This window comes from Akebia trifoliata, chromosome 1, assembly GCF_017979445.1.
Source record: "Akebia trifoliata isolate Shusen 1 chromosome 1, ASM1797944v1, whole genome shotgun sequence".
Taxonomy (NCBI): Eukaryota; Viridiplantae; Streptophyta; class Magnoliopsida; order Ranunculales; family Lardizabalaceae; genus Akebia; species Akebia trifoliata.
Window position 1 is genome coordinate 35,671,344 of NC_141375.1, and position 17,202 is coordinate 35,688,545.

General features: G+C 32.9%; 2 protein-coding genes across 2 annotated transcripts; one reads left to right on the top strand and one right to left on the bottom strand.

Annotated features, from left to right (window-relative positions):
* Nucleotides 1-536: 536 nt before the first annotated feature.
* LOC147412163 (homeobox protein ATH1-like) lies at nt 537-6,268 on the top strand. The gene is given in 7 exon segments (XM_086457048.1): nt 537-1,681; nt 2,718-3,371; nt 3,470-3,796; nt 4,190-4,542; nt 4,849-4,868; nt 4,871-4,908; nt 5,051-6,268. Coding segments are annotated over 6 exon segments (1,377 nt in total). The 5' UTR covers nt 537-1,681; nt 2,718-2,897; the 3' UTR covers nt 5,216-6,268.
* A 50-nt stretch (nt 6,269-6,318) lies between these two features.
* LOC147412164 (inorganic pyrophosphatase 1-like) lies at nt 6,319-8,648 on the bottom strand. The gene is made up of 4 exons (XM_086457060.1): nt 8,385-8,648; nt 7,815-7,936; nt 7,472-7,673; nt 6,319-6,909 (listed from the first exon to the last, which is right to left on the bottom strand). The coding sequence occupies exons 1-4, from the start codon at nt 8,520-8,522 to the stop codon at nt 6,544-6,546; spliced, it is 828 nt and encodes a 275-aa protein (XP_086313186.1). The 5' UTR covers nt 8,523-8,648; the 3' UTR covers nt 6,319-6,543.
* Between the last annotated feature and the right edge of the window lie 8,554 nt (nt 8,649-17,202).

Below are 17,202 nucleotides of genomic sequence, written 5' to 3' on the forward strand. Positions count from 1 at the left end.
GGTCCAAAGATTATTAAGAAAAGAAAATTTTACTAAATTGAGTACTAAGAGACAATCCAAAATTTAGGGACTATTTAAAAAAAATTCCTTCATTAGAGTACTTTAAGTAATTTTCCTAATGTCTTTGAAAACCTATTCGACCTTATCTCCTATCAAAATTCATCTTCAACAAGGTTGCGGAGGAGTTTTTTTAAGAAAAATGCTGGGATGACACAAACGGACATACAAAAGTGATAAAAATGATGTGGTGGCACGCACATAATCGTAGATACGTTTTTCTTGTATCTCGTGGAAAAGCATTTACGATAATGTGCATAACACCACATCATTTTGTCACCTTTGTATCACCCCAGCACGACTCTTTTTTAAAATCATGGGAGTGCAATCGATTCTTTGTGGATGAATCATGTTGGATGGAAAATCAAAATTCAATGATTTTTTACTGTTGAAAATGAGGGCATTTACGTCATTCTATGTTAGTATTTTGGATAAGAAACAGAAGATGTCAAGGATGTGTCATCAGTTTGAAAACACAACCACGGGGGTCGCCTAAAAATTCATTTATCTTTCATCAGTACATCTACTTGTTATCAAAAAAGCAAAAGCTTTCTCTGAAAATATGGAGCTGGAAACATCTGCCATGGACAGAGAGATTCGAAATATTTTGCTTTTAAAGATATTGCAGAGAAGCAGACTGGAGATGAGGGAACATCATACATACATACATATACACATGCATACATAAATACAAGAGAGATGGGTCCTCAAAAGGCTGCAACAGATATGAGTGGCACAGCAGGGACAGTAATGTTCTTCTATCTTCTTTGTTTTTACTGTTGTGTGGCTCATCTTCTCTCAATCTTAATCAATGAGTCCATATAGCTATCTACCTCTCTGCACAAGACTTGTTGGCTTCCTCTTTTTTTTTTTTTTTTTTTCTTTCTTTAAAAAAATCTTTTAAGTGGTTGGGTTTTCTTTTATTTTCAAGACTCCTTGTTGTTTCAAGCATTAAAAACACTTTGGATTGTGGGAGAAAAGGAAAGTGAGCTCATGATTCTTTGATGGGTGTCTGTCAAAATCTCAGTGTCTTGGATTTTGGGTCGTTGTCAAAGAGGAAATAAAAAAGATCTCTTATGATTATGCAAGGAGAATAACCCTCTTTTTATATGGGCTTTTGTTTTTGTTTTCTGAGATTTTTGAGAGTGGTGGGGATAATGCATTGAGTTCTGTTACCTTTTAAAACCCATTCTTTTGGTTCTGGGAAGGAAACCCAATTTCCAGATCAATTTAAAAGAAGATAAAAACAAAGTTATTTAAGCTCATAGTTTGTTTTGGCTTTTGATTATCATGTTTGGTAAGAAAAGGGAAGGAATGATTCCTAGTGAGATTTGTACAGCATTTACTTGTTTTTGAGATCTCTGAGGAAACTTACTTTTGGTGTCAATCAGTGTGGTGAAAGGAAAAAAAAAAAACAAAAAGGGTGAGAAAAAGAAAAAGAAAAAGACCCATCTTATTATTTGGTGGAGGAAGAAGTTAGGTTCTTGTTTGAGGGAACAGGAAGCGAGCTCAAGAGTCCTTTTTCATTCTGAGCATCACTGTTCATGTTTTGATCAAGTTGTGAGGAGAAAAATTGCATCTTTAGCAGTTCTTCATGCTGGGTTGTCCCTCTTATACATTGGAGGTTGGTAAAATTCAAAGGTTTTCTTCTTCTTTTAGCAGTTCTATCAGCATTATTTTGTTATATTCTTCACATTGGGTTGAACACTTCTACCTGAATTGTGTATTACCCATGCCCTTAAGCTAATATTGCAGATTTGTTCTAACTGTTATTCTAAATTGTTGCTTCATCTTAAAATGTATGAGAAAAAAAGAACATCATATCATATCTTCAAAATGTCTCATTTCATGATATCAAAGGGTTCTTGAAAACTAATTGTATGATATCGTATAATTTAGTTAAGGCATTGACATACATAATTTTTTTTTTTTGAAAGGAAACATACATAATTGAACTTTTCATCTTTACTCTCAAGTAGTTTTTCCAATCAGCTCATAAAGATTTTCTTGTAGTTTTGTTTGATTAGTACATGTTTCATATTGTACATACCAAACAATTTGCATGTCGTATTCGTCCATTATGCTTTCTGTATTTTTAAGGGAGGAATAGATGTTCATATAAGCATTATCTCTAAAATAGTTTTTGGATTGTATTTATCCAATTTTTAGTTTTTCATTTTTTTTTTTTTTTTTTTGTACATTGTATCGCCATATTTAGACTTTTAGAAATAGGCCTACAAACACATCTCCACACCTTGAAATTTGGCACCTGTGCCCCACACCACATCTAGGTTCACCGCCAAGGGAGTGCTAATCAAAGTGGTTTATCATGAGTCGTGACCACTTTAAATAGTGATGTGTTGCTTGGGATTCATGGTGAATCCTACGCTCTTTCTTGACCTAAATGATGCATCTGTTTTAAGAGGGGAATCAAACAGAGTAGTAGATTTTTTGCATATATCTTGTCTGGGTCCTGCCCAACTCCATCTTTCCGACAACGAAAAATTATGGATTCTATGGTCAAATCTAGTGTTCTTCATTTATTTATCTTTTACGAGTGTTATCAGTAGTCTATGCAAACATTTTATTTTATTTACTTCTCAAATGATAATTCTGCCAGATGCGCTATACATTGTGTTCTTAGTTACTGTTGCATTTAGTTTTTCAGGTCAACATTACTTGATGGCAGATCAACTAAGCATGTAGGATGAAAAATAACCAATGATAACCTTGAAAATCTTCTGCATGAGGAATGTTCTATCTTCTAAACCACCACGAATGGTGTAAGTATGGATATGGCTTTATGATCAACCGTTCTCCTTTTGTGTCCCGTTGGTAAAATGGAGAATGATATATTCAATGCTTCGTTGGACATTGCTGATAGAAATTCTTTGATTAGTGATGGTAGCTTGCCACATACATGCATGGGTTCACCTGTTCAGCAAGATTCATTGGACCTTAACAACCGGAGCCAAATCATGGTTCGGTATCCTTTGCTTTCGACATTGCAAGGAGAACCAATAAATGATCTTCAGATAGCAAATCTAAGTGGGATTGAGAATTTCAACTCTAATCTGCATGAAAATACCAATGGGTTGAGGGTCTCAACCACCTTAGGATTGCCATTAGAAGATATGAGAAAGTTAATGTCAAATGGTTGCTGTAATACTTCAAATTCATTGCTTAACACCTCCACAAACTGCGGATACAATGGAATACAAGTTGATACAGAGATTTTAGATCCCAAGAAAAATATCAGTGTGACCAGACAACATGAATGTCCACAGAGCTTCGAAAAATTTATGGATACTCAGGTGCATGGAGGAAAAGGTCCCATAGTAACAAGACTTCTTTCTGGGTACTCAGAAATAAGTTCTTCTTTTGTAACCGATTCTTCTTTACATGATGCTAGATTTGGAGTAGAATTGGGTTTGAACAAACATCCAGCAACAGTAAGGAGTTTTCTCTCGGTTTTGGTTATTACAGACCAGCCCATTTCTCAGAAGTACTATCTGGTTCAAAATATCTCCATGTAGTCCAGCAAATACTCGCCGAAATCGCAAGCTATTCACTTGGAAATCTGGACATCCTAGGGATTGGGACAAAGATATCTGTAACTGGATCTGATGAATTTCTTTATTCTTCTGGAGAAACTAGATCTGAGTGTCAAATGAAGCCCATAGAGCAAAGACAAGATGTTGAAGCCAAGAAAGCTCAACTTTTGAATCTGCTACAAATGGTATGTGGGTTTTATTTATTATGTTCTTCAATTTTGTTTGCATAGCTCACAAACCAGGACCAGGACTGGTCATGCGACTTGGGGATCATCAAGAAACCAATTTATTTACATTTCTTTGAAAAATAAATTTTGACTCAACCATGGAAAACTTGAATGAGATCTAATTGAGTCAGCCCGAGAGTTCTGGCCAAAAGTGGCATTACCCAAGTTTTCCATGACCAAGACTATATATGCGCTCTGGTAGGATTCACTTGGCCCAGCCATGAGTTGATCCACCTGGCTTGAAAATCAAGATTCTTAGGTGTTTTTTTTTCCTTTTTCTGTTTCTCTGGTTATTTATATTCTTTATTACTTCAATTCAAATATATGATGATTATATTCTATTGTTTTTAGGTTGATAGCAGATACAACCAATACTTGGATGAAATTCATACGGTTGTATCTGCATTCGATGCTGCAACTGAGCTGGGCCCTCAGATACACACTCGCTTCGCTCTTCAAACAATCTCTCTCCTATATAAAAACCTGAGGGAGAGAATTGCCTACCAAATTATGAGGACTGCTGAATCGCTTAGTAGCGGATGCATGAGAGAGAATGATAGATCATTTGAGTCTTCTTTCATTCGAAAGCAATGGGCTCTGCAGCAGCTGAAAAAAGATCATCATTCATGGAGACCACAGAGAGGCTTACCAGAAAAATCCGTCTCAGTTCTACGGGCATGGATGTTTCAAAACTTCCTACATCCGTGAGTCTCTTTACTAGAATGTTAAACAGTAATATTATAACATGATTCCATGTATGATGAGGTTTTTCCACCATTTGATTAGTCCCATTCTAAGGTTTCACGCTCATAGTGGGAATGTGGGACCCATCAAATGTTGGGTCTTGACCTGTTTCATGTACATCGTGTGCCCTCATATTCCTCCTTCTAGATGGGATGTCAAGTCATATCTAAAACATTCAGCTACATATTACTCACAAACTTATCATCGATAACTCTCTGATACTGAAAGGTTCTTGTAATTTTAATCACTAATTCTATTGATTTCAGGTATCCAAAGGATGCAGAGAAGCATTTTTGGCACAAAGAAGTGGATTGACAAGAAATCAGGTATTTACATCTCCGTGTACTTAATAATAGCAGATTTCAATATTAGATGGTGGCTGTTACAACTTGCTTTATGTTGGCTTGGTAAGTTGAATTTACTGTTGCTTAATTCTTCTTTTTTGGAAATATTTGGGTTTCTGATCAGGTATCCAATTGGTTTATCAATGCACGTGTCCGTCTTTGGAAACCAATGATTGAAGAAATGTACTTAGAGACTAACAGTAGAAAGGGTCGTCGAACTGAAAATGGAACCGACAGTGATTGTAGGAGCCACATGAACATCAATGGTCTGAGTTTTCGAACAAACTAAATCCCATAGAGATTGTTTTACTGACTACATTTTAGCAAGCAAGCAACAGTCGTGGACTTGCTTAATGATTCATTTTGTTGAAGACACAAGGTGTGGTTGCTGCCTTTGCTTGCTGTCAAAAACATTTTCCTTCCCATCTCACACTACTGAGAAGTAAGTTAACCCAATTGGTCCTTTTTTTGAATTTTCAGTTGGTTTGGAAGGGTAAAGTAGGCCTTAGGCATTTCTTGATCATTCAGTCCGTAAAAAAAGATTGTGTATGGGAGAGCAGTGCAAAATGCAGATGTACATAACGATATTATATTCAGCTTGGTGATCAAGTCTCCATTGTAGGAGTAAAATCTGTTGTTACTCTTCTTTTGCTTGAATGTAATTGATTGTTAAAATACTATAAAATATCTGACTTCCAATCCTTTTATTGGATGGTTATAAACTGAGGCTGGGCATGGCAAATTGTTCCTTGTTTCAAGAATTTGACTCTGCAACAGAATGAATTAGTCAGACCTTAAATCATTTGTAGTACAAAGCCTCTGCTCTTTATAGTATAGCTTTGGTTTTAGCATTGATGAATGCCCCATTAAACTCTCTAATGGTGGATTTAGAGCATTATTGAGTTCTTCGTGCATAAACAAGAAGAAAACAAAAACAAAGCCTTATCCCAAAGATTTGGTATCAATTAAAAAATCATGTTCCTCCATCCCACTTTGAAATCAAGTCTTTGTTACTAAGGGCGAGTTCATTCCTTTCACCATCCCCATCTATGTTCTTTTAGGTCCTCCTCTCACTCTTTCTGGGCCTTCAACTTGAATATTTCTTTTGCTCAGGTTGTAGTTGACCTTATTTCAATTAGCTTTCTTTTATTGATTGCCTATTCAAGCTATTCTTACATTTTTTTCCAAATGAATATATTTTGAATTTTATTTTTCTTGCCTTTCTACTCATCCATTTCAACTTCCTCATCTCTACCATACTCAATTAACATATGCTTCTTTTTGATTGATTGAAACTTTCCAAGTTAAAACAACCCAAAGTTCCTCTCATTTGCCTTGTTATCAACTAGAAGATGGGATCTTAAGGGTAAGCAAGGTTTAAGAGGGGACTAGTTTATCAAACTTGAAATGGGGCTTTAGACCATTCAGAAAAATGTACTAAGATCATATGGTTGAGATTTTCCAATCATTTTGACTTATGAATGTTACCAAACCATACATGGCCCACCAACCCATTCCATCAAGTGGTGTTCCATCTCTATTTATATTAGATTAGATATACCAAATCAACTAACTGTTACACATAGACTTATTAACCAGTACTCAACTTGTTAGTTACTAATGAGGAATTGGGAGAGCTTGAGGAAAGGCTTCATGGGTATTGATTGGAATTGTCTGAAACTTGCAGTCCGCCGATATCAATGCAGCATTGTTGTTTTCATCTTCGTATATGATTGTGTTAATGAGGTGAAGAAGAATCCCTTCAAGCTCTTCCCCATCGCTCCACTCATGAATCTTTGCCTTGATCAATGATGGGTTACTGCAAATTAGCTCCCATACTGGGTAATTCTTCCTTGGCATCACATAGTCTACTTCCCTGAGCTTCAAACTAGGGCAGTAATCACCCTTTCCATCGCCAAGATAGATGAATCGTTTATTTCCATCAGCGAAAGCAGAATCTCTGATCCTTTCGATCACCAAGCCCTATTGCAAAAAACCATAAAATTCGTTAAACAAATCAGACAGCCCGGACCAAAACATAGCCCATTCACCATGTAATCATCTTTCTTTATCATATATTCTTCACAAAAGACATGAGACATGGTCTTGGAATAATGGGGAGTAAGGACAAAAACCAATCAGATTGATTTAATGGAATTCCCGAATTTGATTGGTTTAGACAAAATCAAACGCAGCCATCAACTAACATGTTCATGAATCTAAGGATCTGATTCAAATGAACCACGTAATCTCTACTAATTTACAAGAGTGTCTTAATCAACTTTGTCAATTTCAATGATTTTAATCAACCACTCTAAGGATCTGTATCACTTTTTTCAGAATGGAAAGAATTTTTTTCTTTCTTTTTTATAGTCAAAACTTAATAATTTAGAAAAAAAAAAAAAATTTAATTATTATCAGTCTAACCAAAGTGGACAGGGTCCACTTTGGTTAGACCAATTTGACTCCATTCATCAGCTTTGTTCATTTTCTATAATTTATAATTTAAAAATGGAAAATAATTAAAGGAACATAAACAAATTACCTTGCACATGTTTGGAGGGCAAAGAGGACAGGCATGAGGAGAGGTGATGAAATCATGGTGAGGGAAGATTCTAAGTTTCCCTTCTTCATCGATGAAGCTCGGATTTGTGTTGATCTCTGAAAAATAACTCATCAGATCATGATGTTTCAAAATCGTCTCAATGAAGAAGCTATTCGCGTCGCTCACAATCCTCAAATCACACCTGAAATAAACCCATCCAATAATTAGCATGGGCTCATACTCAAATGGGATAAGTGATCGATTTCTAGGTTTCGTCGTAAACCTAATTATTTTAAATCAATGAACTCAAATAAGTTTGAAGATGGTGGGTTTAGAAAATCACCCAAGGGCATGGGCTGATTTGATGGCTGAGATTATCCGAGGATGCAATGGAGCCTGTTTAAGGCATTCGGCGATCTCTTCGATTGTCCTCCCTTGTATGTGAAGCTCAGTCATCATTCTATCCTGAACAGATTCAACAACAAAAAGTCTCTTTAGATGTTCTTTCAGGAGGTAAAAACAACAACAATCTCTCATTGAAATCAAAACCTTAAGAACTGAATTCTCCTTATTGACTACTTAGAAACTAAACAATGGGTTCTTTAAAATATAATTAATCCTTCAAAACTATAAATTTGTATACATTTGAAACTTCAGAAAAACAAATTACTATCATTGAAAAATAATTCAAAAACTAAACAAAGTTCAAATCCCTCAGAACTATAAGAAACTGAATTTTGTTTAAAAAAAAAAAAACACAGATATGGGTTTTTCAGTAACAATGGATCTAACTATACGTACAAACTTGAAAAAAAAAAACCATTGTTAGAAATAACTATAAAAACAAAAAAAACAAAAAAAAAATTCTTAAACGAAGAAAAATAAATAATAGTAAATTAGAAATCAAACTAACCATTAGAGTGTTCCAAGGCATGGTAGGAAGAAGTTTATTAAACAAATTTGTGGCGCCTAACCCATCAACCACCCAATTATCGCTATCGCAATCAATAATCGTCTTGTCGAAATCAAAAACTACCACAGTTCCGGCCATTTTCGATGATAAAAAGTGGTTTTCTAACCTAGAAAGAGAGGTTTTCCAGGATCGCTCGTCACCCGTACTACCAAGCAAGTATGGAAGCTTTGTTACAACTTAAGGGCATAAGAGGGTTTATTTATAAGGACGATTGATTTTGTGTTAGAAGCAAATTCGGATTTGGATTTGGATGCTAAGGAATATTACGTGAGATGTTTGCTTTTTTATGATGAATCAACCACCACCACTATCTTTGGAAGGAATAATCCAATATTCCCACCACAATCGTGTTTCTTTTAACTACAAATAGCCGAGTACTTTTATAAAATTAAAGAATCAGTTTCATATCTTTGTTAATAATTATAAAATTGGTTATATAACCGATTTTGTAATTATTCAAATTTAACGAAACTACCGTGTTATACATGTAGACACTAAATTTTGAGGGGCTGTAAGGCCATTTTGGTATTTAAAAAAAATTACAACCTAAGCCAATACAATAATGTTATTTAGTTTTTCAGAATTCATGTGATAACTTACTTGATATACAAGTAAATAGCATGTCAGAAATGTGAGAATCGCAGTAAATCCCAATGTCACACAAAATTATTCTTTTTAAAATTATAATTTTATTTTTTAAAAATTCTTTAAATAATATTTTAAATTGCAAATATGCCCTTTAGATTCATGTGGGTTTATACATGCCACATTCTAATTTAATATAAGGACATAAAGGTAAATTTCTCAAATTGTCCATTCAACTATGTTCCTAAAAATAATTATAAAATCGAGGAAAATACCTTTCCATATTTCCATAAATTATCGAAAGGGCTGGTTCAATAATTTTTGAAAAATATGTAACTGTTTTAATAATTTCCTCATCTTGACTATTATTATGAGATATTAATATAATCAAAAGGTTATTTAAGAAAAAAAAAAAAAATTGTAATCCCACCCCACGTCCCTAATATCACGTTTACAAAAATCTCCAAAATCATCCTCAAATTAATTTTTAAATTATAAATAAACCCTTCGTAGACATTTCTGTTTGTACCTGCCACATTCTAGTAATATTATATAAGAAATTGAGTTATCCTTTTTTTTTGAATGGAGAGTTACGGAATCAGTATCCTCCAAGTACTGTGGAATATGGGAATATTCTCTGAGAATAAAATCCACTCGTCCACTAGATTATGCGAATATTTGGTGGCTTTTTCTTTTTCTTATTCAATAATAATAATTAACTTCGATGTTTTCTTTCATCCCAAAGACAAACAATCGTGATAATCTGACTACCCCACATGTGCACATTCAATCGATTCTTGTGATGTGACAAGCTCGAGAATTATATATATGTCTCCGAATACAAAACTGTATTTTCCCGTAAAAAAAATTGTATCTCGAGAGTACTATGTTTCTTGATGGATATAAATGTATGGTTCCCAAACTTGTCACGTCAAGAATGTCAATTGAGTGTGCCACGTGGGAAGTCAGATTATCACGACTCAAAGATAAAACAGCTCTAATAAGCCCTTCAATGAAGATTTTCTACTACTATTAGAATAAAAAATAAATGATTTGTACCAAAGATTAAAATTGATCATTTTTCAAAGATATTAATCTCCAAGGTGCAACATGGTATATATATATATCTTGCGATGAATAAATCTCAATCATTGGATTTTGCATTTAAAAGGTTGGGATCATATGTTTTTTTTTTTTTTTTTCCAAAGTCATTCTTAAGATTCAAGGGATCCTGACCTTATATATACATATGATTGTATGTTGTTTTATGCTGGTAAACTCAAATAGCTAATTCGTTATTTTTCAAATTTGACGAATCAATGCCTTCTAAAAAGTGGCATAACTTTTGCACAATGTAAGATATTATGCTTGATAAGCATCTTTTCCAACGCATTGGTGGTTACCACCACATGGTTGGGCTAGATTCATACATAATGAAACGATCGGGGCATCTCTATTGGGAGAACATATTCTTTGTAGCCCTATTTTTGTGCAGCTCTTTGTTCGACAACCCACAAACACATCACTTTGAAAATTAAATTACAACTCGGTCTCTTATACTCAAATTTTTGAAAAAAATTATATCGAAAAAAATTTGTTTTTGCTCAGATCATATGTTTAAAAGTGAACGGTCAATGAACTCCTAAATTTAAACAATGGGATGTAACTGTATCGTTAATGTGGCATACCCTCAACCCTTTATAATAACTATGGAGAATTACAAGAAAATTGGGCTACAAAGGATCTGCTCCTATGTATTGGAGGGATCAATTATACCTCTATTTATTTATTTATACGTTATTGTTTTTGAGTTTGATTTGACTTAGGATTATACATCTTTTCTTGACTTATGAATTTAGTGTTTAAGATTTAGGAGGCATAGTGAGTGCGTTTCATTATTTTGTGAGATTAACCTAATTTTTTTACTTTATAAACTAGTAAGTGACCTATGGCACATGTATCACAAAATTTGGGATTAAAATAATTTATAATTATTTTAGATAAATAATGTAATTTTATATCATTCAATGCATTGTAAGAACTTTTTTTTTATAGTTTAAAATACTAATTAAGGGGAGATATTGAAGATAACATAATAAAAGTAGGGGTACAACTTGGTCTGGTTCATATCGAGAATGAAATCAAACCGAAAGCTTTGGATTGGTTTGGTTTATAATGAACTTCGGTTCAGTTCCGAGTTAACAAAATAGAGAACCGACCAATTTGACTTGGTTCTTAGATTAATGACTTTATTTAATCGATGAAAAAACTATTGACTTTTTTTTTTGAATCGATACATTAATGAATTTTTTATTTTATTTTTATAGATAGATTAATGATTCAGTATACGAGATTTCATATTCATATATATTTATTTTTATTAAATTAGATTTTTAAGTTATTGGCAATCTATAGAATCGAACCAAACCGACCTTAACTAAGTTCGGGTTGGTTTGGTTTTATGGCAATGTGGTTTGGTTCTGGTTCTTATTTTTTTGAATAATGATGGATTTCATTCAAAAAGCATATGGGGTTGGGGTTGGGGGTTTGGAAAAAGAGCATCCAATAATCATTAGTCTTAGCAGTATAATGGATTCCGTTTGAAGTGTTGAGGTCCGAAGAAGACTCAATCCAATGTTATTTAATCGGATTTTGATCCACAATCAACCATTCGATCATGAGCGAGAGGTAAATTGAATGGCCCCCACAAATTTTGATTAACCTCGTTCAATGATCATAACCAAAGAATTGTTATGGTCTTTCAACTTCGGGTGTGAAGGATTATAGTAAATTGGTCTCCATTCCATTGTATTTGGCGCGTCGTGCCATGTGGTCCGTTTGGTTGATAAAGTTACCACTTTCCAGGCACATGGGAGTACAATTATTGGTGGTCCAGTGCTCCTGGGAGTAGTTTTACTACGTGGCATACTAGCCTCTATGCACTACACCCCAAGCCACATATCGCCATCCTACTAGTGTAGCCATTCTTTTTTCCAAGCAACATGGGCTGTGCATAGAACTATCGATTTCCTCATAATATACAACTGTACATCCCCATAAATATGTGCAATTGCGTATCTTGAGAAAAAAATCTATGATTCTATGCATAACCACATGGGGAGAGTTTGTCAGAGGGGGAGTTAGAGCATCATGACTCTTATTTTTTATCCATTGAACAGGAAAAACATTAGATCTTCCCACATTGATGACCTAATGTTCAAAATATGGACGTGATTTTTTTTTTTTTTTTAATTTTTAAATATTCGATTAGATTCAGTTCTATCTGAAGGCAACTTGTGTGTATTGAGAATTGAATTATTTTGATTAAAAAGCTCCCTTTTAAAGATAAAGAGATCTTTATATTTCCATTCAAACTATGCATCCAAGTTTTAAGGGACTCATCACTTCTAAAAGTTTATTGTTTGTATTTGAAAAAAATATTAACCCATATCTTGCGGATTTACATTGGGGGTACTTGCATAAGAATTTATGAGTTATTGTGCCAGACAACAACAATGAATAAAAAAAATTTACCACGATTACCCCCACAATATATAAATTCATTCTTAATTGTCTTCGTAAAATATATTCCACTCTTAATTGCCCCCACATGGGCAAAATCTTGACCTCACCCTCAAAATTACTCGAACAAATTATAATTATGTTATCGATGCTTTTTGGGATAATGTATTGTGTTCTTTGAAGAAAATAACTCTGTAATGATTCTTAAAAAATGTACTCATAAAGAATATGAAATTCTACTATACATAACTCAAGGTGTTCCTATCTCATTACCTGTAGTTCTTGGCAATGCCAATTTTTTTAGAACCAAAATTTAAATCAATAAAACTAGATTAGAGAAAATATTAAACTTAAGTGTTGATCCATTGACACCTTTACTTTGCATTTAAGACATCATGGAGATATTTGTATCTTTCACAACTTTGATTTGAGTGTCGACTCATTTTGTCTTTTTATATAATATATATATTAGAATTGGCCCGTGCCATTGGGATTAAGGGACTAAGAGAGAAATAATAATAAAATTGGAAGGTGTTATTAAAAAAGATGAGATTGAAGAGGTAAAAGAGGAAATATGTTAAAATTAGAAGGTATCATTGAAAAAGGAAAGGGGTTGGGCATGAGGAGAGTAAGGACAATAAGTTGAAGGAGGAGGAGGAAAACAATAAAGTGGGATCATTGTAGTTGGATTAGACGTTTAGTCCCCACAAGCCCACAATTGGGCCCTATCGTTATGTTTTATTATTACTATATACAAAGAGAGATGAATATTAACATCCAAAACCTCATAGGGACGTTAGTATTCTCCGACATTTATTTTTTCATACTACTCCTACTTATTTTGTTATTTAGTGAAAAAGGTAAAAGTATATTAGTTTTTTTACATAATAAAAACTTATTTATGTAATTAATAATTGTCTCTTTTCATAATAAATGTTAAGGGCACTTAATCTTTAAAATTAAATAATAAATGATTTGACAATCAATGCAAACAAGTATTTATTGTGTAAAAGTCCAACATACTCATTTTTTTTCATTGAAAGACAAGATGAATATAGGTATTATTGAAAAAATAAAGTGTTAGAGAATGCTAACGTCCCCATAAGATCTTGGACGTTAACATTCCCTATATATATATAGGGGGCGGTTCAAGGGCCATATGAGAAAACATATGAAAAAACTTTCGTTTTTCAAAATAAGAGTTAGAGGTTTTGGATTGAGCTGATTTTTTGCAAGGATGGTCACTATGATGAAAAGATCATCCTCACAAAAAATCAGCTCAATCAGAAACTTCTAAATCCATCAAAAGTGATTTACAAATTAGTGATAAAAATTGATAAAAAATCGACGGTCCACATTCTAAATCAATTTTAATGGGGTTAGAAGTTTCAGATTGGGCTGATTTTTTTTTGGATGATCTTCCCATCATAGAGATCATCCTCACAAAAAATCAGCTCAATCCAAAATTTCTAACCCATATTTTAAAATTTTATTAAAAACGAAAGTTTTCACATATGTTTTCTCATATGGCCCTTGAACCTGACCCATATATATATATAGATAGATAGATAGATAGAGATAGAGAGAGAGAGAGAGAGAGAGAGAGGATGAAGGAGCTTACTGGTAATTTAGTATATAAGAGAAAACTAAGGTCAAGAGGCATCTCATCAATATAAGAGCAAAGTGGTAATTTAGTTACCAACATCATAAAATTGTTAGTAGAATCTCATAAAATTATAGTTTGAGGGAATGGGTATTATTAAAAAAAAATGAAATTGGAGAGATAAGAGAGGAAAATAATAAAGTGAACCAAAGGGGTAAAAGAAAAAAATATAGTAAAATTAGAGGAAGGGGCATCATATTTTGAGTCAAAGAGGTCAAAATGCAAAAAAATTGAATTGAAGAGGTACTGTTAAAAATGAGATTAAAGGGGTAAAAAGAAAAAATAGTAATAATAGAGGAGGTGAAGAATAAAGGAAATAAAGTGAGTCCCATAACACTATAACTTGATTAGAGATTTAATTCACAATATTGTAATTGAACAGTTTGTGTCACACACAACTGTTCCAACTCAGTTGTGTTTTATTGTATATGTTATTTATTTACACATATATATATTAAGGTACTTTTTATATCAACTATCATGAACTTTAACCAATTTAGTAAATTAACACCTTTTTTTATTTTTATTTTTTATAATGCTAATATAAAAAAATTTCTCAAGTAGCATGAATAAAGATACAAAGAATATTAGTCCACCTTTTTCTTTTTCAATTTTTGGTTATGTATTTATGAAAAAAGTAAATTTATAAATAGTTAAAAAAGTAAAATTAGACTGGATATACATTGTTAGTCTCTTTTGTTTTGTACAATTATAGAGTGTAATGGTAAAAGGAAAAAAAAATATAGAGATGCAAGGGAGTCATGATTAAAATATATAAATAACACTTTCGTAATGATATGTCTGAAAAAATAATGAATTTTTTACATTTTTAAAATAAATAATATTTTAATAGTATCAGACATTTTATGTCCAACATCATTGGATAATATATTATTCGTTTGCAATTTGTATTCAATTATTCATGAGATCATTAAAAATTACATAACTTTGTGAAGGGAAAATTTTAACTAACTTTCGAAGGTAGGGTTTTGGGGGAGTTATTTCAACTTTAGGGGTGTTTCTATAGATAACACTTGGTTTTGAGGTCTACCCAATAAAAGACAAATATATAATCTTTTTGATAAAAATAAATATTTCCCATGCATAACTATTCTTGAATATATATATTTTTTAAAGGAAACACCATGTTGCAAAGTGTGAATAGAGTAAAATTCTTTTCTCCGTATATATAGAAATAAAATCAAAGTCAAGAATTAGTTTATTACTCATTAAAATATGAGTGAAACTATTTGTAGTTGTCCACTAGTTAAAATGATACCAACATCACAATTGGAATATTGGAGTAATTGATTGAGGTAAACAAATTTTCAGGAGTTCTTTATCTTAAATTATAAATACTAAATTCTAAAATTCTATTTTAACTAAGTATGGTTTTCCTCCTGCTTTTGATCTGCGTCAGGATTCTTGATGGTTTGATTACTGTTATTATGTTAGAATTTGAGGGAAACATTAAAGTCGACATGAAGGATTTTACACTTCGTCTAACTTTGTTTGCTCTAACAAACGAGGAAAAAATTGATGGTTTTCAATAGGTTTCCCATGTTAGTTTCTATGGTCATTGCCCTGGTATAATTATTGATGTACCATCCATTTGATTTGTTGGTAAAAATAAACTAAGGGAGGTAGGAAATAGAAGAGTTGTGAACCTAATAATATGTTGATAATAGAGGGCATTAAATTAACTATAAATATGAGCAATTTTAAATCTTTTATGATAAATTAGTGGTTATAATGTACGCTCAAGCACTTTTGATGTCTAGATGCTATATAAAGTCGTTGCTAATGTGTTAATCGATTATTTGAACTAACCATACATCTTGATATATCAACATGTCAATTCATCGTCAAACCATACATGGTCAGTTGCGTGATGTTTTTCTTAGGGTAAATTGTGGCGGACTTGTAGACATAGCTCACTACATTATGGGAGCTGGTCGTGCCCCAAGTCATCACGAAGGGGAAGCTGATGGGTGCTTAATTTTCTACATTTCAACATTTTCACATTTAAACATTTGCCTCTCTTTTAAAATATCATTTGATGTTTTGTTGAATGGTTAGCTTATTTCTCTTAACATAATATATAGAAATGAATTGGTTAATTATTGTTGTGGAGGTCAATTTTGTGATAAATTGATATTGATCTCAATTTCATCATTAAATTCACAAAATAATAAAAAGAGCATGAAAAAATAGAGAAGACAAGGATTTTTTACGTAGCTCAGCAAATGTACCTACATCTACAAGCTCCCAGACAAACGTACCTACATCTACAAGCTTTGGTAACCGTTTTACTATAAATTGAATTTATTAAATGACTTCCTCATCTCCTTTCCATTTTTTTCTCTCAACCTCCCCACCCAACACAGCACCCACAGCCCATGTCAAAATACACTGCACCTACAAATGAGTTCCACACAGAAACCCTTGGCACCTTACCTTGGCTAATCACCTCCTCCAATCACACCACAGCTACCAACATTGCAAAGCCCTTCGATAAGCTTATTATAAGTTGCATGACATAGCCAATATCTTTTATCTAACATCCTCTCTAAAATTTTGCTAGCCTCCACAAATTGACCTCCACAATCGCCATTCACCCCCTTGCATAGTGAAAATCTGCAATACCTTACACCTCTGATTATAATTTTCTCTTATAGATGGAAAGATGATAACATTATTGATAGTGTTCACTCATGGAGTATCACATGTGTGACAAGGAATCTCAAGACATTAAAATAAACTGGTAAGGAATTAAGACATAAACTAAGAGATTGTGAAAAAATTATATATTTAGGAATTGGGCAGTACATTGCATATTTTAATACTTAACATGCCGATTTTCTTGTACAATTTTTAAAGCAGATATCACTTATTGGGTACTACTACAGAGCTTTGTAGTTGAGAAAAAGAGAGGAAAAATCGAAAGTGCAAAGTTAAGCTATGAATGGAGTAAATACATTCATCTTT